Below are 26,303 nucleotides of genomic sequence, written 5' to 3' on the forward strand. Positions count from 1 at the left end.
TTCCCTAAAAAATAATTAAGCTCCTTCTACTGTGCTTCTGTTGGAAGGCTGTTCTGGAACTGTAATCCTTCTTTCATTAGATGCTTTCATCTGTTTCAATTAGGCTGAATTTATTCTGGGCAGATGACATTAATTTGCTCTTTTGGTAGCTGTGTTGAACAGATCTGCTGTTGAACAGATCTTCACGCCTCATTTGAAGCAGGTCTGTCCTCTCTGCGAAACAGAACTGTCCTCTAGTGAAAATATGGTTGCTCTCAGGGGCACTTGTTCTTTCCCTATAGCTACAGTAAGTAGTCATACTTTCACCAGAGGACAGTTTAGCTAAGCTGACCCAGCTCTTCACAACTATGCCTGCTAATATTGATGGTTTTCATCTCAGTCATTTAAAACTCTTTAGTTCTCAGTTTATGGAAGACTTTACTACTGGTTTCTAAGTACAATAACCTTTTTACTTTAAGTACATCAATCTTCTAACTTTTGGCTTCATTTAATTTGATCCTGACATCCAGAGTAACTAAAGTATAGAGTCTGATTGATCTTACTTTGATGTCTGCAGCATGAAAGTGATGTTGCAATACCATAATAGTTTGCAATGCCATTTCCCAAGAATGTTGTCTTTCCTGTGACTGTTTCCTCCTTCGCCATATAGTTCAAGCCAAATTTCTGATTTATTTCATCACTTTGCTGCAGTGCCATCTCAGCTGATATTTAAATAATCAGTTAATAAAAAGCACTAATGCATTTTCCCTGTTGAAAGTTTTATTTTATTTATTTATTTATTTATTTTTAAATGAAAGACATCAGGTTGAAGAGTGCTTTACTTCACCTCATTTCTCATGTCTGTAAGGCAATTCTGTTGAAAATTTCCACCCAAGCCTGTCACACTCTTCAGGTTAGATCCAGAGGTTTCTGACTGCATGGACTACTTGTTCTTTTCACAGCTTTAGGAACCAAGTTAGTTATTTTTCAATCATACCGTTCGATTTTTGATGTTGAAAATTTCAGAAAATCTCTGTGCTGCTTGTCTTGGAATTTCAGTTTTCAGATCTCAGTACTTCTGAATTAATGTTATTTAACACCACATTAAGTTAAGCTGAGTTTAACTCAGTGAGCTGTGAGTTCTTATCCGTAAGTTTTCCTTGCTGTCAGCCATCCTACCAATGCCACAGTGCTCTGTGTTATCCTTCTTATTGGAAATACTGTCTTCAGTCTTGCTTTCCTGAGTAATGCCTTCCTCCTTCTACTAATGTGTATAGTGAAAAATTATGGTTATATGTATATATTTTATATTATAGATGTATATATTTTACATAGTTTTGCAACATACAGCTCAGTCTTTCTTACCCAGTGCTGTCATCTAAAAGCCACCAAAAGTGATAGCTTTTCTTGGGATTAAATCCATTCTCCAGTTCCTAAAGGCATTTCAATTTTTCTTCTTGCAGTTACGAATCTAGCTGCCCATCAAGTCTTTCCTAAACGGTTTTTTTCATCTTCCTTGAGATATTATTTTCCAGGGGCTGGAGTGGATTGGTTGGTTGGTTGTCTAGTCAGAATAGTTGTCTAGTCAGAATAGCCAAAAGATCTGCTAAAATTGCATACAGGACATTACAGAAGGTGCTTAGAAGTTGTTTGTTATTTCTCAGATTTGCTCATTTGAAGTTTAGAATCCTAATTACCTGTTTAAAATAGCTTATTTACTTTTAATTTGAAGTGTCTCATGATCATGTTATTCCCATTTGTCTTTTAAATACAGGGAACAGTAGTATCTTCATTTCTTCCATAAATGACTCTGAAACAGCCTCACTTTTGTCAGGTCAGTGTGATGGGAATTTTGAAAGAAAAATATTCCTGTTACATCTTTGAGTTACTAGCTTTAGTAGTGCTTAGTTTCCATTTTATATTTGGGACCTCAAGTCTCCTATAATGATATAATTCTCAATAATTTGCTATTGATCTAATAGCAATATTACAGAATTTTACTTTTTGCCCCATATCTAGTACTTCTCAAAATGTCTCTTACAATCTTTCCTAATGATTTTGATCTGGTTTTAGTATGACCCTGAATCAATTCAGCTGTATTCGTGCTCTGGTTTCTTACAATATTGCTTTCAAATGTGGTTGAAAAAAAGAACACCCTCACCTTATTTTTCTCTACTGTTAACCTTTTGAAGATCAAATTTTCTAGATTTCTTTTTTTTTTTTTCCCCCCTCCACAATCGTAAGATGTAGAACATCCTCAAAAAACCCACCCTGAATAAACAAAAAAACCTGAAGAACTGCCCAAATACCTAATAGGTCGGTATCATTATATGATTCTAGGAAGTCAGCTAGAAGAAAAATAGTCAATATAGTGCCATTTGTTCAAGAATCAAAAGAATCATCAACAGCTTATTCATATACATACCTCAGCTGTAAAGACAGGTTACCAATTGGTAATATCAGGATGGCCATGATCAGTAAGATACACCCACTCTAGTGAAGGAACTTTAACAGAAGACAGACATGTATAAAAAGTGGGTTCAGCAGATGGCTGGAAAAATGGCATGTTGTTAAGGAAGCAGGGCATCCAGTTATCTTTGAGTTAGGGCATCTGAAGCACTTTCTTTCGAGAGTGGTCAAGTATTAGAAGAGATTGTCTGGAGAGGCTGTGGAATCATCCCCCTTGGAGGTGCTCAGTACTCAGTTGACAGGCCCTGAGCAACTTGATCTCCCTGGCTCAGTGCTGAGCAGGTTCTTGGACATCCAGAGGTCCCCTGCGTTCTAGATGAGTCTCGTAACTCTGTCCTTGTCAGCAAGATCGAGATGTATCCCATGTAGGCAAGGAGAAGAGTAGTACACCTAGCAAACCACACACCTGGGAAAGGATCTGGGCTGCAGTCAGCCAGGGAATGTATCACACGTACCGCGATATTGTCAGACTTCGCTGATTCTTGCTGCTGCTGGTGATCCACGGCCAACTGAAATGCCAAGGTGAAATGTGTTTAGATCATTTATTTTACTATTTGTGCAGAGCACTGCAATGTGGTAGTCCTTGGGTTACTTTAGGTATTAGTTTTCCTGCTTGGCCACTTCCTTCTCTGCCTCTTCCCCCTCCAAGTTATCTTTCCTCCTTCCTTTACGACATGAATGGAGTGTGGCCAGCAAGGGGGAGATGTTAATTGAGTCCATATCTTATGTAAAAGACATTGAAAAGTACTGAATAGTCTAAAAATAGAATATACCATATGTGTACCGTGTGGTCATAGACAGAGGGCTAAGAGTGATTTAAAATTTTTTCCAGTCCAAGGAAGAGCTGTGTGATACCGCTAGAAGTAAATAAAACCTGAACTATGGTAGAATTTGATGGAAAAATGAGTAAGAGCATTATCAGTGTAGTGTGTGTATTCATAACTCCCTCTAGTGACGATCCTTAGAGACTACATAACTTCCTCTTGGCTGGAGGGTTTACTTCAGTTTCAGTTGAAGAAACTTGCACGCTTATTGCAAAGATGTGTCAGCCTGACCTTACTATAGACACATTTTTAGACCATCTTTGAATATTGCTTTTATGTTCCTGGGTATTTGGTTTCCTTGCTTTTGGCCTCAACTGAGTTTAGACTCCTGTCTTTGTTTTCCCAAATTCTGACTTGCACAGAGAAATGGTGTTTATGAATGAGATTTGCAGCTGTGATTTTCACAGGTAAATGTTGTTTATAAGTTATAAGTAAAAGCACAGTCCTCTAAACAACACTGTCTCAAATTCATGAATATAGTGTGGGTGCTTTGAAAATTTGGACCTGGTCATGCATATATGATATTAATGGGTTTTATATCTAATGTACATAGTTGAAGCAACTGCAACTTGGTCCATAAGTTTGTGACTCAATCTAATCTATTTATTTAGAAAGAAAACAGTTTAATAAATTAAAGGGACTTTTTGATGTAGTGAATCTCTGTTTAGTAAACATTCTAATAAATTAAAAGAACTCTCTTGATGTAGTGAATCTCTGTTTACTAATGTTGATATTTGACATTTCAGGCCCTTCTGGATGTGTTGAAAAAGCAGCACTCACCTGTTCTTGGGACTCCTTCAGAGAAGGATGATGCGAACAACCTTGAGGACATGAGAATCCAACTTGAAGTTCTCAGACAGCAGGTGAGAACAGCTGGAATTCAGACTGGATGAATTTCATGCAGCACAATTTTGCCCTGCCCCCTAAGAACCATGCCTGGTAGACTTGATATAATATAGGGCTTTTGAAAGGAAGAACCTCTTGAGCTGTTGCCTGTTCAAATTATGTTTCCTAAGATGCTGTCATCACAGCAACATCCACAAAGTGAAACTGAGTCCTTGCAGAGGGCTGGAGAAAGGCCTTGTGTAGGACTTGAAGCAGCAGAATGGCTCTTGGGACTCTTGGAGAGATGTCCTATCAGCTCTCTGCTAGGGGATGAATTTCATCTAGAGGTAACGCCAAACTTCACGAGTTACTGACAAATCTGTTGCCTGTGTTGTCTTCTCCTTTTTTCTTAGAAGTTGAAATTGTAGTGAATTATCTAAGAATCCTGGTCTTGGAAAACCAATGTGTTAGCACGGCAATTGTTCAAAGCATGAGGCAAAACATTTGCATCTGTAATCTGCATAGCAGCCACTGTGGAATTCAAGTTCTTTTTCTTTCCATATGAAAGAATATGTTTTAAAACACAATACTTTTCAGATAATTTTACCTTTTAGATCAGTCATTCTGGACAGTGTTAGGGTTAATGTTATTGACACACAAATGGATGTGATCAAAATGGGAATAAAATACTTGTTTCTGTCACGTTTGACAGTGGAGCCAGATTTTGTTCTCGAATGTAATGCTTGCCATATGCTGGAGAATAAAATCCTGCACTAGATTCTGCAGTAATGAATAATTTCATCCTACACAATAAAATAGAGTAAACCATTTTTTTTTTCCAGAATTCTCATGGGGTAACCATTTTATGAATGTCTTTTTCTAGCTGTATAAATCGGTACAGTGAGCCCAGACTTCCTTCTGCACGAAATGGAGCAGAAGGCTTTAACTGTATGGAGAAGGGACTCTTGGGACAAACAACAGCGTGACAGAGTCTCATTAGAGCTTGGCTGTCATCAGCCCATTGTTGGCCACTGCAGAAGAGATGAAGGCATTAATTCCTTGGGAGGTGTCCCCCTCTTTCTCAAGGCAACTGAGAAAACAGCAAAACTCTGAAAAGTTGGTTCCCTTGCAGCTTCAGCAGATCATACAGCTGGGAAGCGGGAGGGAGGTGGGACAGCAGAGAGGGAATCAGGAGAGAAGAAATGGGGAAATACTGAGGGGAGAAGCATACAGGTGGACAGGGATGCAAGAGACCTGGATTTCGGCAAACAGCTTTGCCTCTGCAAAGGGTCGGGGCACTCATGTCTCCTTCAGGCACAGGCTGTGGAGCCGAGTCCCCATGCAGCCACACAGAAAGTCTTTGTTCATTTTACACAGCGTTATTCAGGAATAGCTGTGACAGGTAAGTTGTGAAAATAATTTGTAGAACCCTGTGTTGACTTTTTTCTTCCCCTGAGGTATTAATATTTCTCTAGTCCTGTGAAATCACAGTGCTGCTGCCAGCGAAAGAAAACTGTATCTGTATGATGAGCACAGCATGACCCACAGCAAGGAAGTTCTTTGGTGAGATTTAGTGACCAATTAAGAGGACAGGAAAGGACCTCTGAAAGTTCTGGTGGTGGTTCCAACCCCAATGTGCTTTTGCTGTTATTTATCAGTAGAAGCACCATCAACCTTCAGCTTCTTAGCAGCTGGATGCCTGCCCATTAGCTAAAGAACTAAGCCTGTCAGCTTAATACCAATTAATTTACAGATTTGTAGTTTGCTTCTGAATCTGTGTGCTTGCTGCCTGTGCTTCTGGTGGTCAGATATTTTTTTAATGGGATGAAGCACTATGATTCCTGGTGACATAAGAGCTAAGCCATTGCATCCTTCAGTATTTGGAAGGTAGCTTATCTTTCAGGGACAGGGTTAAACCTTTATATTTCCAGTTTGAATTGTGTATATAATGTTTCCCTCTGCTTCTAAACTGCAGTGGATAGACTCTTTGGGCTGCAGTTTGAGAGAATGATTTAAAGTCCTGTATTGCAGACAAGAGATAGATGGGCTAATTATTTTTTTTTCCACATGTAGTTTCTAACATCTGGGGCACAATAGCCTCCTACAGTTGTTTTTGTTTTTTTTTCACAGCCAAGGTCTAAATTCCTTGACCATACTGACAAGTCTCAGTCTTCTGGTCATTCATATGTGACCATGTCTCTAAATACTCTCACTTCTTCCCCACAGAATAGTGCTTTGGGCCACATCTTAGTTAGACAGTGAGCACAGTAGGTAGGGTAAAGCTGCAGACAACTACGGAAAAATGTAAAGCAAAGCAGGCTTAAAGTCAGTCTTGTCACATTGGTATTTGATAGACTATAAAAAGACAGGACATTATTTGATCATATTGGCTCGTCGTTAGGTTGGATAAGGTGATAATGTCTGTCAGACTGCATGCTACAAGTCAGTTTTTCATGTTGTGCCAGCACCTGCCATCTCCACCAGATGCTAACTCCTTGCATCCAAGGTACAGAGGGGAGATTAAAGTGCTCATAATTGAAAAGAAAACTGGAAAAAAGTGTTAGTAAAATGTTCTACTACTGTTTGTCACTGTAAAAGATTTATATGTTTAGTATTTGCTATCTTATTTATAAGAATATTTAAAACTGATGTCTGCCAGACAGCCTTTTAAATTACAAGGGTCTATAAATACTGAAGGTGTGGACTGTTTTGACTGACAGGTGCCATTGGAGAACAGCCATTTCTTGTCACTATTTATTGGTCGTTAAAAAGATGAGGGAAGCTTTTAATTGCAGGATTGTAAAGAGGAGGGATCCTTTTGCAAAGTACCCTACTGCTTGGCCAGTGTTTAAAAAACAACCAAACAACAAAGTGGATGAAAATTTCCATTGTGCCTCTGCTGAATTTCACATACTCTATCATGATGATTGCAGGTACAAATATATGAAGAAGACTTCAGAAAGGAGAGATCTGACAGAGAACGACTTAATGAGGAGAAAGAAGAATTGCAGAAAATAAATGAGAGATTACAGTCTCAACTGAGTAAACGAAACTGTCAGGTATGAATCAAAAGAAAGTTTCCATTGCTGGCACATATGTATTTTATGTTTATTTTCTCACTTTCCACACAACTCAAGGCTTTCTGGCTTCTATTAATTGACATTGGATTTTATATGAGGTCACCACCTGGGGTGAAATCATTCCGAAGCAATGTAGTAAGAAGACAAGAAATTATTAGAGACTACTTCCAAATTAAGAAGATGAAGGGAGTGTTTATTGCAAAAACTCTTCAAACACGTTCTAAAATGGAGTGGGAACCAAAAACAAATCCAGAAGATTGTTGGTTGTTTCACTGGCACTTGATGTAAGAGTTGTAACATCAAACCAGCTTTTGAAATAAAAAGCTTCTGTAATGAATTCTGACTTCTGCTTTGGGATTACAGAGTAATGCTAATATCACTGAGGAAAAAAAACCAACTTGTCTCCGTCCAAATTGGCTGAGCAGCCTCTGTAATAGTTGTTTTTTTTTTTTTTTTTGTTGCGACATCCTTTTTATCTCTTTGCAGTAGTGTCAGGATTCTGTTCACAGACATTCAGGAAGCCAAAGCAAAATCACGGCGTGCAAAACTCCGAGCTTTCTCAATACCCTTTAAAAATGATGTAATTTTGAGGTTTCCTGTCTTGACAAAATTGTGCAATATTTTAAGAGAACAACTGATTCCCAAAGTGTTCTGTGATGATTTATTGTGCCCTCCAACATTGTTAAGCAGAAACTTCAGTACTGACTTATTCTCAACCAACCCATGCATTGAAAAGAGTAGGGTCTTGCAGAATCCAGATCAGAGTCCAGGTGTTGACAATGGCCCCTCTGTCCCATCACCTTCAGCTGGAGTGCAGAGTAGGTTGAGTGTCCTGGCTGACACTGGGTACTGCTGCAGTACAGCCTCAGGCTAGTCAGTGCTTTAAGGCTACTTGGAAACATGGCAAGTACACAAATAGCGGTACAAGAGGGAATGCCATGATTGCCACTCAGGGCATCCCAGTCTTGCAGAAATACCTCCCCAAAACAGTTAGTATTGCATACAATAACCTGTAGGTATATTTCCTCCACCCACCAGCCCACTCCTGCGTGGTTCAATAAGGTAAAGAATTTTTTTTGTAGGGGATAGAGTACACAAAGATGCCTTCTTCCTCTATATTTTTGCATTGTCTAGAGACTACAAAAGATTGAATTTCTTGAACAACTCCAACTGGTCAATGCACTCTGTGAGAACTTCTCACAGCAGTGACAGTGGAGAGCAGGACTAAAAATGGGGCTAAAAGGCCTTTCCCACTCCTCACCAGCTGCTCTAGATCAGGAGAAATGCCAACTGCAATGCACATGTACGACATACCCAAAGGGCTGTACAAGTGCTGTGTAATGTGTACATACCATTTGACTGTCCCCGCATCGCATTGACAGGAACAGCTTTGGATGTGGCTTTTGAGAAGTTGATTTATCGCGCTGAATATTTCATTTCTACACAGATTAAGACCTGTTTGAAAGCAAAACAACAACTAGAAAAGCAGTTAGAGCAGCTGATATGCTTTTATTTTCCCGTGTCTGTTTGTTGGATGTCACTGAAATGCTGGTCCTCAGGTGCACTGAGGCATTATCTCAATTTCTTACTGCTCCTGGCACCTCCTTCTGTTTGTCAGTCACCAAAACCACTGGCGGTAGATATGGTGGGAAGACCTGAAAGGTTTGAGCTCTTTACATCTTGAGAACAAACGCCCTTCTTCCTTCCTTCGTCCTCTCTTAGCCTGCCAGAGGAGCAGCTCTGTAACTGGAAATTAGCTGCAGGACAGATGCTGGGACTTGTTGGTGTGTTCTTGTGGAGATGGAGGATGCTGGAGTTGTGCCCAAGGCTCACCTGCACAAGGAGGCTCAGTAGCAGGCTTTTTAACTATCCTCTGTGCACGTTTAACTGCAGTTGCTGATCTAAACTTGTTCCACAGATTATCTGTGGCTATGGACAGAAGAGAGAGAACAAGGAGGGTGTGAATTTGCAGTGCCTCAGATGCTCCATGGCATTTAATGCTGTGCAATTCCTCCTTTTTCACGGAGCGCTGCCTTGCCTCTACCACCACACACACAGGCAGTCGCTGCCGAGTAGTTGGTGTGCTGGGAGTTTACACTGGAAATTTTGTTTGTCTTTTCCTGCCTTGGGATTTGATTAAGCAGAGCTTGTGAAGGATTTTAAATGTGAGAGGAGCCATATTTATCAGTTTATTTTCTAAAGTCAAATTATTTAGTTGTGACACTTCTTTTACCCTTCCCTGCTCTGTCCTCAGGCAAGTTCCCATTGACTGCTGGGAGACAGAAGGTCAAAGAAAAGGCAGATGCAAATCTTGAGGCCATCAACTTTGGTCCTTTACCAAAATTATTAATTTTTCTTATTATGCAAGTGCCTGTCCCTGTAGTTCTCTTTCAAACTACTGAAAACAACTATGTGTCACGAAAATGTTTCTTGAATGTAGAAAACACCCAGAAAAGTGCTTGCTGTATCTTAAAACCAATATTTTCTCATATAAAAAGTGTCAAGACTCTGGCATGGCATAAGTCAGCTTTCTTAAATATATTTTTAAATCATGAACAGTCTGATGGAGCTAAATGAATAGCATTACGACATATGCTGAGAGAAGAGGGTTTCTTCCCTATTACTTTTTACTGATGAATTTGTACATCAATATTCTGCTGGTCATAATCTCCCACTACTAATGAATTTCTTATTTTTTAACAGACAAAAGACCTCCCAGTACAGTCTGAAAGGCCCAGCTACCCACCTTCGCTCTTTCTTTCACCGTGTGTTAATTATGGGAGCTGTGGACTCGTTCTTCCCTATCAAGATCCTCAAGTACACGCAGCATCTCATAGGCCCTCTGAGCAGCAGCAGCACTTGGTAAGGTGTCCACTGTCTCCCGTTTCACAAGGGCACTGATTTTTCTCACAGCATCATGACCACAGGAAAATAACATGGTGCTGTCACAGTGCCATCCTCACCAGTAAATAAATCTGTTGTTTCCCAGTTCGTTATTGGTTCCATATAAAGACTTTTGTACTGGTTTTAGAATTAGCCTTAGGTCTGGAACAGCCTTCCTAATCTCTGTACAGTCTCTCTTCCCTGGCTATCTGCAAATCAGTGCATAACCAACAGAAGCCTGTGCCCACAGAGGAAAAATTACAGGAATTTAAATACATGGTTGATGAGTTGTATATGTTCTCATGTATTTTAAATTTACTTTGGAAAATGCTATTTATTCATACTATCACCAAGAATAAAAAAAGGATTATTATACATTTGTTTTTAATGATACAGATGGTCATTCCTTAGTTGAAAAAATAAGGTTGGTTGATTGGACTCTCACTAATTTCTTAGATTACTTCACTTCCATGACACATATTCAGAGCTCTGTCTAGCCATATAGTAAATATGGATATGCTCTCTAGACCCCACTTCTGGGCCTTCAACATACATGATAGTGGCAAAAATGAGAAACTGTCTGTAGTCAGCGTTATTCTGGTCACTTCCCTTTATTGAGTCTAGGAAAGCTTATTGATTTATATGTCTTATTTCCATGTCTTACACTGGGTATTTCTTTCTTCGGCCCTGTCTTTGGAAAATGCTTTCTTTACTTGCAGCTTCTGCATTCGTAGGTAATATAACTGTCCTACTGTCAGACAATCCCACTGTAGACAGGCTGCACAATCTCACATTCCCTGTATGCACTCTGGGGTGGGCAGACAAGCCATCAACCGGTTACACAGTGCTGCTATTAACCTGCAAGTGCAAAATTCCAGGTGCTGTTGCTTGTACTGAGTAGTACCTTCCCTCTGGTACTCTGCTATGAAACAGGATTACGTGAAGGTTAAGGTTCTACTGAGACTGAGACACTCTGGCTGTGAATGTTTTAGGAATATCTTTTTTTCCTGGCACACAACAGGGTTCTGTCTTCCTCAGCATGAAGAAGAATAACTTTGCACTAGGGCAGGCTATGTGAGGCAGAGTTATCTATTTCAAGAAAAATAATGCTTCAAAAAATATCTTTTGAAGTGTATCTAAGTAGGCTGTGCTTGTTCAAATCCAGTGAGTATGCATTTAAACATGGTGGATGTCATTCTAAATACACAATATCTGTTTCTGGCTCTAAAGCTGTTGCATATCAAAGATGTTCATTATTAGAGAAATTGTAGCTGAATTTGCAAAATGCTTTTAGACTGCAGAAATCCACCGGAAAAGCTGTGGTCAAACAAGTAATTTCCATTAAGCACACACGAGTGTGCTTATCTGCCTATTTATCAGTTGCAAGTATTGCACAATGTTTTTCATGGCAATTTGGACACTGTCCCAGATTATTTGGCTCTTCTCCCTAAACTTTCATCATCTGGGTTTCTAATTCTGTGAGGTATCACCAGGTTTACAACTTTGCCATTCCTGCCAGAGTGCTAGGGTCAGTTTGACTGGTTGCTTTGTAACTCCCAGTTTCATTTTGAGTTTTCTTTCAAATTCTTTCTCTGTGTGAGTGCAGCATTGCTGCTCTGAGCTTTTGATACCTCCCTGAGCAATTTGCTAGCAATGAAGAAAGGTGTTAGAATTTAATGAGTGTCCTGAGTTAACATACGTAATCTTGTGTGTTTAGTCTATGCTTTTGCTTTTTCATTCTTGTTATATTTTGCAACTTTTTGTTCCTTTTTACATTGTTAGTCAAAGCATTTTGCTTAGTCTGATGTGAAATACACACTAGTCTCTGAAATTTTTTCAAGTTTGCATAGTGTAAGCACCTGTGAAAGAGAAGAGTTGAACAGAGAGCAGAAAATTCAATGGAAACTAAAAAAAAAAAAGCAAATAAATATATTTTGAGCCATCAGATGAAAAACTACCTGTGCTTACAGTAGAGTCTTGCTTTGTATCAAAACCTAATTTGTTAGCCCACAAGCATAGAAGTAGTTAAGAATTTCTGTGGATGATATAATTTCAGTGAATATAGGACAGTTCCTTTTTTTTCCCCTGACAGCATATGATAGTGGTTACTGCTATGTAACTATGGATGACAGCATACATAAAAGTTAAATCTGTTTTCTGTATCTACAGCTTCATCCTGCCATCATTATTTAGGCAAGGCTTCTTTAGAAGTCAATGAAATTTCTTTCCCACAAGATGAAATCTGTAAGATGCTCCTTGGGACTACTCAGGATTTTGTCAGAGTAATTTCTGCAAAACAATAATTATTTTCCCAGTTTAACTAATTTGAGGCCGTAATTACCTGGAATTTGGCAGGCTTGCATGTGCTATTTAAACCACATAGACAGTTTAATACAACTTCAACGGAACTGTCTGGTCCCAAAATTGTTTTCTGTAGTGGTATTTTGCTATTCATTTACCACTGTGTGTGGTATAAACTGTAATGCAGTATTTCTTTCTTCCAGGATTTCCCTGGACAAAATTATGTTTGTGTGGACACAACCTTCCCAATACTTCCTCTCATAAGAAAGATGTGGAGTTTTCCTACCCCACAGTATTTTCAGGAAGTTATGCAATAACAGCTAATGTAATTGTAACACTAATGCTAACCTGTGGGGAAGGGGAGGAGGGGAGAGAACTTTATTAAATGGGTTATTCCTATCACGCTGAAACGTATTACATGTGTTATACATATTCAAACTAGAATGGTTTAACCTGTCAGGTTGATGTGTACCACGCTTCTCTGGGCTTCCTTAGTACAGGGGATGGAGCCAGTTAAATATGCGATGTCGGCTAATATCTTGCAGTGTGCTTAATTCCTTTGCCACAGTTTATTATAAAGCTCTTCTAAAATCTGTTTTGTTTCTGTTAATGTTTGTTTTGATTTGTGAGATCTAGTAAGGTTTTTACACCAATATTTCTGATGAGTGCAGCATCTAAACCACATGCCACAAAAAAGGAAGCAAGCTGAAAGACTAAATCAGTGGAAATTTAAAGCTAAATATAAGGGTTTTTTTGTAAACTACTTTTGTATGACTAGTAAAAAACTTTACAGCACAATTATATTTTTAACATGTCACTGTTCTTTTGTTTGAAGTGTCTATGAAGTCCATATTGCTGTAATAATGTTTTATTGTTCTGTGCAGCCAGACTATCAGTGGTATGTTCCTGACCAGTTTCCGCCAGATGTGCAGCACAAGGCAAATGGTAAGACAACAGCTGTACAGAGCGTATTTTAAATGTACTTTTTTAAAATGAGGGCCTTTGAGGGATGTGGAATAAACCTTACTATTTATCTGTAGAGTGCTTATGTGACAGCTTTGCCTCAGAGAGCCGAGGCTGATGTATGTGCAACACAGATGAGGTTTCTAATGTAATATCATCTACATTACGGTTTTCAGCTTCATTGCAATTCATAAAATGTCTCCATTACACACTGTAAGATCACACATTTACCTCATTAAACACCTTCTAAGAGTCCTGAAGAAAATATATCCTCAGAGTTGTCCTTGGAGCTTCTATTGCTCCAGCTAAGACTAAATTTAATGAAGTGGTGAACCTGAGGGCCAAGATGGGGCAGAAGTCCTTGATAAGAAAATACAGGTTTTAGGATGTTGTTTCACTTTAAAGGCAAAATACCCATTGCTATGTTTGATCTGCTCTGATAGTTTAAGGTGCCAGGTCTGAAAATAAAACCATTTAAATGCACAAAGTTAATTAGTTGCTGAAGTGTGAGTGCAAACTGTCTTTTGGAAAGTGGAAGGAGTATTTAATATCTGTGCCTGGATTTGAATCCATGCCAAGCTCTTGGATGTTTTGAAGTACTTGGTTCAGACCACTTGAAAGATGGACACCAGAGAGGACAGGGAAGAAAGGACATTGTTCTGGGTGGAAATCTGCCTCTCTGGATCTTGACTTTTGGAAACTCCCCTAAACTACCCCTTTCCCTTCAAAAGTGGTTGAGGATTCTGGCACCTAGAGTTTCGTGTTTGTTCTGTTTAAAGTCTGGTGGCCCATTTTTAGAGATACCATCTCAGATGAATGATACATCATCCTTCTCTGCATAAGGGGACCAGCAAAACTTGCTGGTGTGCACGACGGGAGTGTGTGTGCTTCATGTGTCTGTCATTTCAGTGTGAGTGGGTACCATATAGGCTGGCAGGGGCTCATCACCAAAACTGTTTTGTACCATCTAGAAGAAGAAGATGGCTGCAGAGGAGCTCTTCCATTGTTTATTGTTGTCCACATTTACACAGAAGAGAGGGAGGTTGAGGAACATATCTTCCCAAATGGAGGACGAGCTTCCCATAATTGCATGGCAACTGTTTGGAGGGTTCTGATGTGGTCATAGGGAGAGTAGTGCTGTGACTGTAAGAGAGAAGATTAATTTTATAGTTCCTCCCACTTAAAGTGATTTATTGCACCAGAGAATACAGAGAGGATGTTTATAATAGTAAACTAAATGTGTCCGGCCACCAACTGCAGCTGTGATCCAGGGCAGTACAATGAGGGGCTCTGAAGAAAAGAAAATCCTTCTTTTAGCCGGCTAGGTTATATGACTTGACTTCTGTCTCCCTTGAAAAAAACCTGTTTTTAAGATCCATGCACTGTCTTTTTATTATTAGTTCTTGTCCAGAATATCCAAATACCTCCTCTCAGTGAGACAGTAAGTAGAACACTTACAGAGTTTTCCCTTCTCTTTTTTCTTTAGTTCCCATAAAGAGGAATTCTCAGCTAGTCTCATCATAGTGCTGTGTAGGATGGCTGCTTAAGCATCTTCAGGGCTCTTGTTCTTTCTAATTTGGCTGATAAAACAAAGATTATTTTATTAGCCATTGATCACAGAGAAGTCCAGCTTCTACTATCAAAGTGCACTAGCCTGGGTTTATGTATTTGATATAGTCACCTATATAAAATCGACATTTAAGGAAATCGTTTTGAGAAAGGTTTGAAGGATAGAAACTCTAAGAATATGTGTTGAAAATATTCTTGATCTTCTTTCCAATTTCTTTGTCCTATTTTGTCTGAGTGCTAATTACAATGGTGGGTTTAAATGAGCTACTATGTGTAGCAACATTTCTGAGTCTAATTTCTCATCTTTCATTTCCTCAGTAGGGCATAAACTCACCAATAAATCTTATCTCTTCTGAGTTAGGCCTTCATTATAGAAAAACAAATCATCATGCAGCAACTCCCAGGCATGAGACATTTTCCTTTAGAAATTCTATTTCAGTAGATTTATGCTTCTAGGGAAAACCTTTAAATTTTCCTTAGCTGAACAAATTTTCTTTTAACACTGGGTGTTTTTTCTTAAGGGGTAATTACAAAACATGGGTTACAGGTTGCAACTTTAGAGCTGCACACAAGTGAAATGAACCAGAAAACTGCTATTTTCTATTATATGCCATCCAAAAAAGTCTGTTTTAAAGACATCTGAAATATATGAAACTCTCTACATCAACTCTACCTAGCTTTGGGACGAAAATTTGATATCTAGTTTGCTATGTCTTTGGGACCATAAAGACATATTGTTATCAAGGAGGAACTTTGTGTGTGTGTGTGGTTTCATACAGATATATCTAGATTTGTGTTTTCCTCCTTTGTGGGACAGGAAGGTATTTGCACCCAGATACTTTGGGCTTCTGACTTAGGATCTCCAGGTTCTTCTGTAACCAGGCATAATCTCATGGTTATTTGCTTCTTATGTAACCATGTCTGTACTTTTCTTCTGACTGGCACCACTTCTCTTAGCTGCTGCCCTGTTCAAAGAAGGCTTCCTTAAAGGACTGTAGCCTCGGTGAAGACTTAGCTTGTCTTTCTGTTTTCTGTAATAAATTCATCTTTTCCTATATCTACAATAAAAGGATAATCATGGAAATATTTTTTAAAAATTTAAAAAATCTACTACAGAAATATGATCAATCCTACTTGATCCTATTTCCCAAAGTTTCTACTCCAGAATGTTATTTTCCCCATAAATCTATGTTTTGGTAGTTGGCAGAGGATCAGTTATATACTAGCCTGAGGAGCAGTGTTATCTCCAGCACTGAACTTTCACAGTGGTATGATGGTTTGGATCTGGCACTTTTTTATATAAGCCCTTTCTAATTAACTGAGAAATAACTTCATCAGAATGCGGAAAATATGAGAGGAGGAACAGGCTGGGAAAGGATTTTAAGAAAACACTCAAACCCCTCTGTTCTACCCTTTTTTGCAAGATGAGAATGAACAAGAATTGTTCCACAGTAGGAAGACAATTTTAATTATCTAAATGAAATCTATACATTTTAGCTTTATGAGGAGAGCAAAGCTAAAGGAAGGTACTAAGATTACAGCAACGAAACATGGCTATTTGCAGAAACCTTATGTGTCTGTGCAGAGTTTGGAGTTGCGAACATCACTTGTTGCTTAAACACGGCTACCTCAGCTCCCTCTTTCCCAAGAAATGTGTCAGTTAAGTGACATTCAGTGATGTGCTGGGTAGTCCTCAGTTCTTTGACTAAAGCATCATAGAACTATCCAATGCTTCTTGTCAGTGAAGTAACCTGTCTTGGTGTTTTGCAGGTAAGTGTCTACAGATCACTTAAGGATTTAATCTTACTGAAAAGAAAGGTCTGTAGGCCTTGCAGTACTTGAGCATAAGGAGTTGGTTTTAGTGTTCTGCCTCTGTGTTATACAGTTAAGTACCTATGGGCCATTTTAGTGTTTAATCTGGATGAAAAGAAGGGTCTGTAGCCCTTGTGGGATGTAAGGCTGAAGATGCTCCATGAAGAGAGGCAGTTATTCCCAGAGGTGCCACAGGTTTGCTGCATCACGTCAGCATCTTCTTGAACACAGAGTTCAGGGTGTGATGTGAGAGCATGCACGAGCATCTTATCCCTGCCTTAGTTCACCTAGGGCAGGGAAATGTGACGGCAGGAGTGTGTGTGGAGGTGACAAAACACAACTAGTAATCTTGGTATGCGTGTTTAATTCCACTTACTATTTTTACTTCTCCATATGCCTAAAAAGTAAAATAAAAGCTACTGTCTGTACGTAGACATTCTGGGATCCAGGATGGAATTCTGTGGATAAGACTTAGCCTTTCTTTACGTTTTTGATTCATTAATCAAGTTGTTTTTGTTTTTGTTTTTGTTTTTTTTTTCTTTTTTTTTTAATCTGTCCAGAGTTGCCCACAGTTATTTTTGAATTGCCTTCTTTAACCAGAGGTTGATGATCCCCCTGGCTGCTTAATATAGACCACTCAACTTGCTTTTAAAAATGTCTCTGGCTTTGGGGAGTTTACTTTAGGGAGTTAACAAAGAACCATTCAGGCCCCTCTGGCCTTGGAACCCTAGAAATGGTTTTAATAGGCTTCATAGTTCGAAAAGCACAGCCTCTCCATTGGTGAACAGAGGAGCTTGGAGACAGTTTGACCTGACAAGGGTGGCATGAGACAGTGAAGAATTACAGCAGAATACATAGTTTTCCAAAAAGGGTGGGAAAAAATTTCTGTCTCTGACGATGTGTTTACTAACTTGATGTATTCCACACCCTTGCACATTTGCAATGCAGCAGGTACTAAAGACGTATCTGTAGGTTGGGTTGACTTCCACACCAGGCTGCACTGCAGGGTACGATTACCTGCCATCTGTGTGTCTGCCTGGTCACAGGAAGGTGAGGCTTTAACCTGGATCCTTTACTCTCGCTCTTTCACGCTGCTATCTTTTCAAGAGTTTGGTTTTCCATACCACCACTGGAATCTCAACTGAATCCAGAAATACTCAATGTAGATGTAAATAGGAGGGTGTGGGCTGTATTCAGGTTTATTCACTGGATTTTACTGGCATTTTCTTACCATTTGTGTGCAGAAAGTTTCATGTCGCAGCTCTTGTTAAACTGCTTACAAACCTCGGATAAGTCATACAAGAGCTCAGATTCTCTGTGAACATAAATGTTTCTTCTCCATACCTTCCCAAACATGAAGTTCTCCAGCTGAAAGCAGACAGGGCACAGAGATGGATAGATAGGAACGTTTTGTGTGCAGCCACGCTCTGTAGGTAGGCTGCAAGGGAGATCAGGCTGCCAGGGCAAGACCACTCATGTAGTCCTCACGAGGGAACCACTTGTCTGCAAAGCAAGATCAGGGGGAAATCGCCAGGCTTCCACAGAAGTGAAGGGGTTTCCTTGAAGGTGACAATAAAGAGAAAAGGGCAACATGCAAAGGTAAGCAATGGGAGGTGGGTAGAGATTAAGAGAGATGTTGTCTCACTGTACCAGCAGTGCATTTCCAAGAGGATAACTCTTCCTGCCCGTCTCTGGCCTGTTCCTTCCCCTGGGACTTTGCTGTGCAGGTCCTAAACTGTGCTTAAATTCTCCAAGCTTAGCTTTGTTTGACCAGTTTGCTTTCTTTGGAGGGACATTGGCTCCTAACTCTTTCTGTGCTGTGTCGCTCAGCATTGTTGAAACTGGTATCTGAACCAGTTTCTGATCTTTTTGTTCTCAGTTGGTTAGGTGCACGTGTGTTTGTTTGTTTTCTTTAAGGAGCAAAGCAGAATGATTTCCAGCAAGTGTACTTAGTGTCATTTTATTTGGCAAGCAGTGTTGACTTCCTTCCTTATCCAACTGTGCAAAATTGGAAAGACAGTTGAAAAAAAAAAAAGATCAATTTTGGAGATTTTCCCTGAATATAGTTTTTAATGAAAAATTCTCTGGAAAATAGGTTTATTGCTCAAAGCCTACTCAGAGCAAGAACCTTTTTACACACCACTGGCATGTATTGCCATTTTTACTTTCAAAATTATCTTACTGTATTTGTTTTCTTGGCAGAAAGAGTCTCAGTACACGCATTTAAGAGCCCCAGTTACAGAATCACAGAATGGTTGGCGTTCGAAGGGACCTCTGGAGATCATCTAGTGCAACTCACTTGCTAAAGCAGGTTAACCTAGAGTAGATTGCACAGGAATGTGTCCAGGCAGGTTTTAAATGTCTCCAGAGAAGGAGACTCCACAGCCTCTCTGGGCAGCCTGTTCCAGGGCTCTGGCACCCTCAAAGGAAAGATTTTCCTCACATTCAGATGGGACCTCCTATGCTTCAGTCTGTGCCTGTTGCCCCTTGTTACCTTCAGAACCTAAACAGTACATTTTTGTTTTGGATCCAGTTATGCCAGGCAGAGGGAGAAGCCAAAACATAGCCTGTCACCTGTCTCTTGGTTCAAGGGGTAGCTCTGGAGGCCTGTGGGAGAGGTGAGAGCAGTTGATCACCACCTCGTCTTGGGATGCCCAGGGAAAGCAGAAATCAACCTGCAAAGCCCTAGGGATGCCCAGATCAGGACATGAAGTGCGATGTGTCTGCTTATTTTCATTATAATACAGTCTCTTATTCCCTTCCATACTCAGCCGCTTTCCAGATTTTTACCCTCAAGGTACCTACTCTGCTGCTAATGTTGTTATAATTACAGCTAATTGGAAGGAGAGGTAGAAGTGTGGGCTTTTCCACTGAAAATAATGACATCTGTAGGGAGATGTGAAAACTGAAAAATTGAAAAATGGATTTATGGAGGTCTTAAATGAAAACCAGACAGAAAAAAAAATCATTTAACCGACATCTTAATTTTCCTGGAAAAAATCCCAAACCCTAAACAATTTTACTATTAGCCTGTCCTCAGTGCATACATTACGCTAGAAATTATCTGTGCTCCCAAGCAGTTGAGACAGCAATTTAATTAGCAGCTTGCCATTCCCCCTGGGAATGAAAATGTGATTGTTTTCAAGGTTTTTACTGATATGAATTGATGTCAGCTACTGCAATGTAACACAAAGATCACTAGCACACCTTTAATTTCTAACTTCAGAGCATGAGAAGTTATATTTTTTAGAAAGTTATTGCTTTGAAAAGTCAACGTGAACTGAAGAACACAGAAAATGTAGTTTTTCAAGGTACCATGCAGAAAAGACTCATGCAAAGAGGAACAGGATATGTAATTTAAAAAAACCTGCATGATTTGATGATTTTATTTCTATGAAACAACATACCAGGATTTATCATTGACTACCTGTTAGATTTTAAATGGTTTCACACACACACACACTGGCTTTTTTGCACCTTTTTTTTTTTTTTTTTCCTTCGAGGAGCAAACATAGGTAAAACTCGAGATATTCACGGGGAATTACCTGAAAGGGGACCTTGAGGGTGATCTTCTGGTGACAGGTGACATGGTGGATGTTTTCATTAGCTCATTCTCTCTCCTGGTGATTTGATGAAACATGTGTCTGCTATCTGGAAATATCCTTGGTTCCTCATTGATCATCCAAGGAAGCAATGTAAAAATTAATTCTGTCCCATTTGCTTGTTAAAGTTAGCAGTAATACTGCAGCAAGTGGAGTCTACCTTTCTTTACCTATTGCATGTGTTTTAAGTGTAAAAGTACTGTGCATTGGGCTCTGAAGCCTGCTTACACTGCAGAATATCTGGAAGGTTTTCTGAATTATTAGTGCCATCCTAGGTGAGAGACACTCTTTGTTTTTGGGAACTGTGTGTTATATCATGTTAATCTTTCCTCTCTGGCAGACCATGCCTGCAGTGTTGTGGTATCTGCTGGTTTGTACCAGCTGGGCAAGCACTTAAGGAGCCAAAAGCATCTTGGCATAAGCAGGGTGATCTCAGTGTGTCTCAGTGGGACTAAGAAAGAACAAAAATTATTGTGGGACATTGCCACTGTATAGCTGCCTGAGGTGTTTGAATAGTCCTCTGTGTTGTGGGTTTTGGTGGTGTTTAGTTTTTTTCCCAAGTTATATTGTGATACAAATAGCAACGTTTAATGTGAAGCTTGGAAGCATATTTCTTGTTAGAAATGTTTTGTTCCACCCTCTTTGCTGTTAGAGAGGGCAATTTATTTGAAATGAAATGAACACAAATACCTACATTTATTTTTCTTGCACAAAGAACCAGTCTGCTGATTGTTGTTCTTCCTGGTGTTCGTGAACAAATAACAGGAATTTTACTGCCTGCAAGGAAAAGGTGTCACCAAAATTGATGATTCACTGTACTGCTTGCTACAAACGTGGTCCTTTTCAATCAGGTTTTCTTTCCTATATATTTGGATACCAGCAGCACTGTGGGTTTGGAGGTGAATGATGGGGTTACTGTGTAGCAGCTGCACAGCAGTTCTCCTAGGCAAATGCAAAACCCTGCTGGAAATATTTCGCTCTTGATGTTTCTCTCGTAAGCGAAGTACTGTGTGCGCTTGTGTGTGTGCTACTAGCAACACGTAACAACATTTCCAGAATCTGCTGAAACTTCAGGAAGGAAGTATGTGTTACACTGGCAATAATATATTTCCTTTCTTTGATTTTATTTTGTTTTCCTAGCTTGAGCGAGTTACTGTCAAACACATCTGTGAACCACAGACACCTACTTAACAGTAGGTACTATGACCTAATTCTTCCCTCTGTCATACTGACCTACTCTCTTGGGTGCACCTTATGCTAATTATACCTATGAGCACTGCTGAATGTCAGCTATTCTTTTTAGAGGTCTAGAAAGATTTTACATGGGGGCTTTAGGTTATTAGAACCTGCTGTTTTCTCTGTCTCAAGAATCAGGATTAGGTGAAAGTCAAGAGACTATTAGTGCACTCTATAATCTCCCTGCCATTTGTTGTTGCTTCACTCTTACTGCCATTTGTGCTGGTTACAGGTTTGTAATAAATTACAATATTGGTTCTGTGTGCCTGTGTGTTACAATATAGAGGGAAATTAATCATAAGTGAGTTGTGTTTCTCAGTGTCAAAATAATTTGTATTAATTTACTTTTGCAGATTCATCCTCGGAGAAGGGAGCCCATCGCTGACAGCCTATGGCCTGGAGGAGTGTAGACCAAAGACTACAAGCTAGTCTTGCAACTTCATTATTGCTTTGCTCTGCCTTCTCCTTTTTCTTTTTTTTTTTTTCCCCCCTAGCTCCTTATCTCTTCAGTGCACATTATTTATGCCCGCTGAAATCCCTGTGAGGACAATAGAAAAAGCAGATCATACAGGCTAGTGATCCTCAGGATCCAGTTAAACTCTGCTGGGAAGCATTATTGCCCTTTGTTCTGAAGATGCTGTTTGTGTTGCCTGTGAGAATTAGTTAAAAAGCCTTATGATAAAAGATGCAGCTATTGCTGGGGATTCAGCAACAGTCACATCTGGTTTGAATTCAGGAACTTTTAAGCCCAGTAGGGTTGTGATTTTTTTTTTATTGTTGTTTGAGAATTATAGTCTTTTTAATTTGATTCCATGGAATGATTTGTTTATGTATCATCTTGAATTCTGTACACTTTCTCTTGGTTGTTTAGTAAAAAGGAAAACTGCTTCACCGTTTCAACACATTGTGTAATTGTAAGCAGGGCACCACTGATACCAGGCCAGGTAGAGGGTGCCTACTTGCCTTTTTGAGTCAAGGCCAGTTTTCCTTCTGTTTTGGCTCCAAAATTATATGAAAAATGTAACCAGTTTTTCCTGTATGTACTTATTTGTATCAGTAAAATTTTAGCAGAAAGATTTCATGGGTTTAATTTGTTAGTGAAAATGGCTTTATATTTCCAAATGATTCTTGTAATGAATCGAGCTGTAATGAATCTGAACATTGTTCTGTAACCTCTAACCTGGCAATAAAACTGAGCTTTTAAAATGAAGTTGTGTTTAGACTATGTAATTTTTCAGAAAATTGTGGTGAACGGTTGTTCAGCCAACGTTATCTGATAATTTACTTGCAAGATTGACTCTTCCCTTCAGGTAGGTATCCCACCTGAAAGAAGGAACTGAGATTTTTTTGTACCATAAGAAGCTGTGTGAGATGTCTTATGTGCTTTCCTAATAGCTCAGAAGTAGTTTGTGTGCTTTTAAGTTCTCACACAAACAGCTTTTTGAGCTATACAATGTGATCAGTTAGAGATTGCCTGCATGCATCATTTCTGCTTTCAGAATAGATATTTCCATTCCTATCAATACACAAAGGCCTGTGCATTAAAATAATACCCTTACAAGATAAAACATATTCAGCGTTTGATTTTTGAACACAATAGGGAACAGTCCATGGGAAAGGATTTTTCTGCCGTGAAATTTTACAGCCATGCTGCTTTTGCCTACACTGATCAAATAAACAGCGCTCCTAACTTGTGATACGGACTTGGAAAGCACTGAGTGAACCAGCCTCTGGAGAGAAATTGCTTTTTCATGAACTATTGAAAATTAGAGTTTGACTGCAACATTAGCTACAGAATAAACTCCCAAGTCTCTGTTAGAGAGACAGGAGGTTTTTATCTCTGCGTGAATTTGGAGCTGGCTTACAGACACTATAGCAGCAGATAGTTTGACTAGCAAACAATATAACCGTACTATTCCTGATTACTGATTTGGCTAATAAGGGTGAGATCATGGAAAATGCTAATGTGGTGCCTTCGGAAAATCCAATTATAATGTAACCTAATTCAATGCGAGCTCTCAGCAGGTGACCAATGCTGTGGGCAGAGCACCCCGCACTGAAAGATGTTGTGAATCCTCAAAACAGATGAGCTTCTGTGTAGCTGGTGTGGGAGGCAACAAACCCCTGTTTCACTCATTTCCACCGTTTTCCCCAACTAACTGCAAAGGTTTGTGCCTTCCATTTGTAGAGCTTTTCTCATTATTTGACAACTTGTGCAGGCATTATCTGGCCCAAGCAGATGATTCAGTGCAAGCCATTCACCATAAGAAAATAGAGTTTACAGGGATCTATTTTTTTTAATTATTATTTTCTTGGTTTAGTCACAGGCTTTTAAAGTTTAACTGGCTTAGACACAACACTGTAAACCTAGCCTTACATAGATCAGAATCATGCTAAGTGTGGGGTATTCCTTGTATTATACGATAGAGAAATTGTATCTTTTAAAATGCATATAAAATGCCCCTATAGTTTTTTCCTCTTAATTTTCTAATAATGATGTATGTTTCCCAAATGCAGGTGCTGTCATCTGTTTGAATTAGCATTGTCAGACTCAAGCAGCCCCAAAGGATATGCTTTCTTCAGTGACCCAGACAAGTGTGAGAGGGTGAGTTATTTCAGTTAAAATCAACCTGTTGTACTCATAACAGACTTTTTTTTCCTTCCTCAAGCTTTGCCAAAACTGAGTATCAGCACTCCTGGTTCTTCTTCTGGCCTTTTAAAGAACCTTCTGGCATTTTCCAATGTTTGCTACATATTTTATTTTCCGAACACCTGCCAAATTTTTGATCTGAGCATTTCTAGTTGGCTTTTTCCAGTATTTTTGTGTATGGGTGGCAAATGAGCCAATTTTACAGTAAGTGCTAATCTCAGATGTTTGTGAAATGCTTTTTCTGTTTTCCTTCCTTTTCTTGTAACAACTGCTCAGGGTTTGGGAATACTGGAATTACTATGCACATTGCTAGAGAAGACACTTGTCTGAATACCCAAACATGTAACAGCAATAATGAGCTGCACCCATTGCTTGTGCCCTCCTGACTCCTTCAGTCTCTCACGGTGGCTTGGGGAAACAAGACAATCACAAAGTGATCTTCTGTCAAATCCTCTCAGCAATTTGAATGGATGTTTACCAGCCCCAAGATTTTCTGTTTCACCACGGGGCTCTGACTGTGGCCCACTGTATCCTGCTGAATGATGAATGCAGGTTACCATGCCAGCCACTGTTTTTCACTTGTTTGGGAGATCCAATAATTTGACCTGACCACATTTGTCCTACCTTGCTGCTGGCCAGTCTGCTGGCCAGGAGAGATGTAACAGCAGTTCTTGGCTCGCATCCCTGTGCTACCGTGTTATAAGGTCTCACCTACCATGTTAAAAATGCTTGCAAGGTGGTGAAGTTTTAGGAACGTGACAAGAAGAACTGACCCATCATGAAGCTAATTACTCAACATGTTAAAATGACAAGGGGGTCCAGGTGCTGGTAGTGCTCAGCCCTTGGAAAGCCTTGTTGCTTACAATGGGAGCATGCATGTTGACGTATAGAATCATTTAGATTGAAAAAGATTTTTAAAGATCGTCAAGTCCAACCATTAACCTAATACTGCCAAGTCCACCTCTAAACCATGTCCTTAAGAACCTCATCTACATGTCTTTTAAACATCTCCGGGGCTGGTGACTGCCTAGTCACTCCTCTAGTACACCATTCTTATTTGTGTTTTAATAATATCTGGGAGAAGTTCAGGGCTTTTTTTCTGGATCTCCTGCCAAGGAATGCCATTCTACAATCCCCTAAAAGGGATGAGTGTATTACTCTCAGCAATGCAAAGTGTTACATTGTTCTATATATAATCTCATTAATTAAATTTAGAACACATCATCTACAAAAATATTTTCTTCTGAGATTAAAAGAATTATGTAAATAGTAGAACTACAAATGCATTGTGAATTCTGTAGGTGAAGGAATGCATTGGCTCTGGTTCCCCATACCCAAAGACTTGCACTTTATTAGCTCCATGTCCTGCTCCCAGACTCCTGCCAATCATTGCTCTGTCAGCATTTCACTTTCCATTACAATGTGTTTTGAGGGAATTAGGATCATGGGATACCCAAAATTTCCAGTCTTCATCCCCTTCTCCTTTTCTATAGTCTAGAATAGAATTAGAAGAAGCTGGTGGTGTATGGTGACACCCTTTGGTCAAGCCAAGCTCAGCTGTTCCAGCTCCCCCTGTTTTCCCCCCGTAATAGGCTAGGAAGGCAGCCTTACCCTAGTGAGCTGGAAATTCTGCTGGCATTGCCTTACCTGTACCACCTTGTGCTGAGCTTAGAGAGTATTTCTACTCAGGTTGAAGTTCTCTCTTGTTAAAAAAAAAAAAAAAAAACCAAAAAACAAAACCTCAAGATTTGAAAATGGTTTCTGTATTTTAACTTTGTTATGAGAATGACGGAAGAATTTCTCTGATTTTTGCAGATGCAAGTTGAAAGGTCTATAAGACACCACAGGGTGGAAAGTATTTTTCTGATTAATAAAACACTTTCCCCCCAGGAGCCAGGATGCTGGCTAATGCTGTGTTTTCACTTACGGCAGCAACAGCCTGGCTTCCACCTGCCCTGTAAATAGGGAACACCCAGGTGCTTCCTGACCAAGGGCTCCTCATGTGAGAGCAAAGGGCTCACGCTCACCACCAGCTGTGTGATGAGCTGGTGGTGGTGAGTGCAGGGCTGAGGACAACAAGGACACATGATGGGGCACGGTGACTGAAACA

The 26,303-nt window shown here is 39.6% G+C and overlaps 1 protein-coding gene across 4 annotated transcripts in view; it reads left to right on the plus strand.

The window, feature by feature from the left end:
- The window catches only part of TNIP3 (TNFAIP3 interacting protein 3), a 78,008-nt gene extending 55,274 nt beyond the window's left edge, over positions 1 to 22,734 (plus strand). The window contains exons 11-15 of one of the 4 annotated variants that reach the window (XM_065837200.2): positions 4,019 to 4,135; positions 7,031 to 7,156; positions 9,881 to 10,039; positions 13,246 to 13,306; positions 21,897 to 22,734. In XM_065837200.2, coding sequence (XP_065693272.1) covers positions 4,019 to 4,135; positions 7,031 to 7,156; positions 9,881 to 10,039; positions 13,246 to 13,306; positions 21,897 to 21,928 — 495 coding nt within the window. In that variant the 3' untranslated portion in view covers positions 21,929 to 22,734. Of the gene's footprint in view, positions 1 to 4,018; positions 4,136 to 7,030; positions 7,157 to 9,880; positions 10,040 to 12,564; positions 13,114 to 13,245; positions 13,307 to 21,896 lie in introns of those variants that run through there. The other 3 variants (XM_071808093.1, XM_071808091.1, XM_071808092.1) reach the window with 3 other exon arrangements.
- The last annotated feature ends 3,569 nt before the right edge of the window (positions 22,735 to 26,303 follow it).

Source organism: Patagioenas fasciata, chromosome 4 (assembly GCF_037038585.1).
Source record: "Patagioenas fasciata isolate bPatFas1 chromosome 4, bPatFas1.hap1, whole genome shotgun sequence".
Taxonomy (NCBI): Eukaryota; Metazoa; Chordata; class Aves; order Columbiformes; family Columbidae; genus Patagioenas; species Patagioenas fasciata.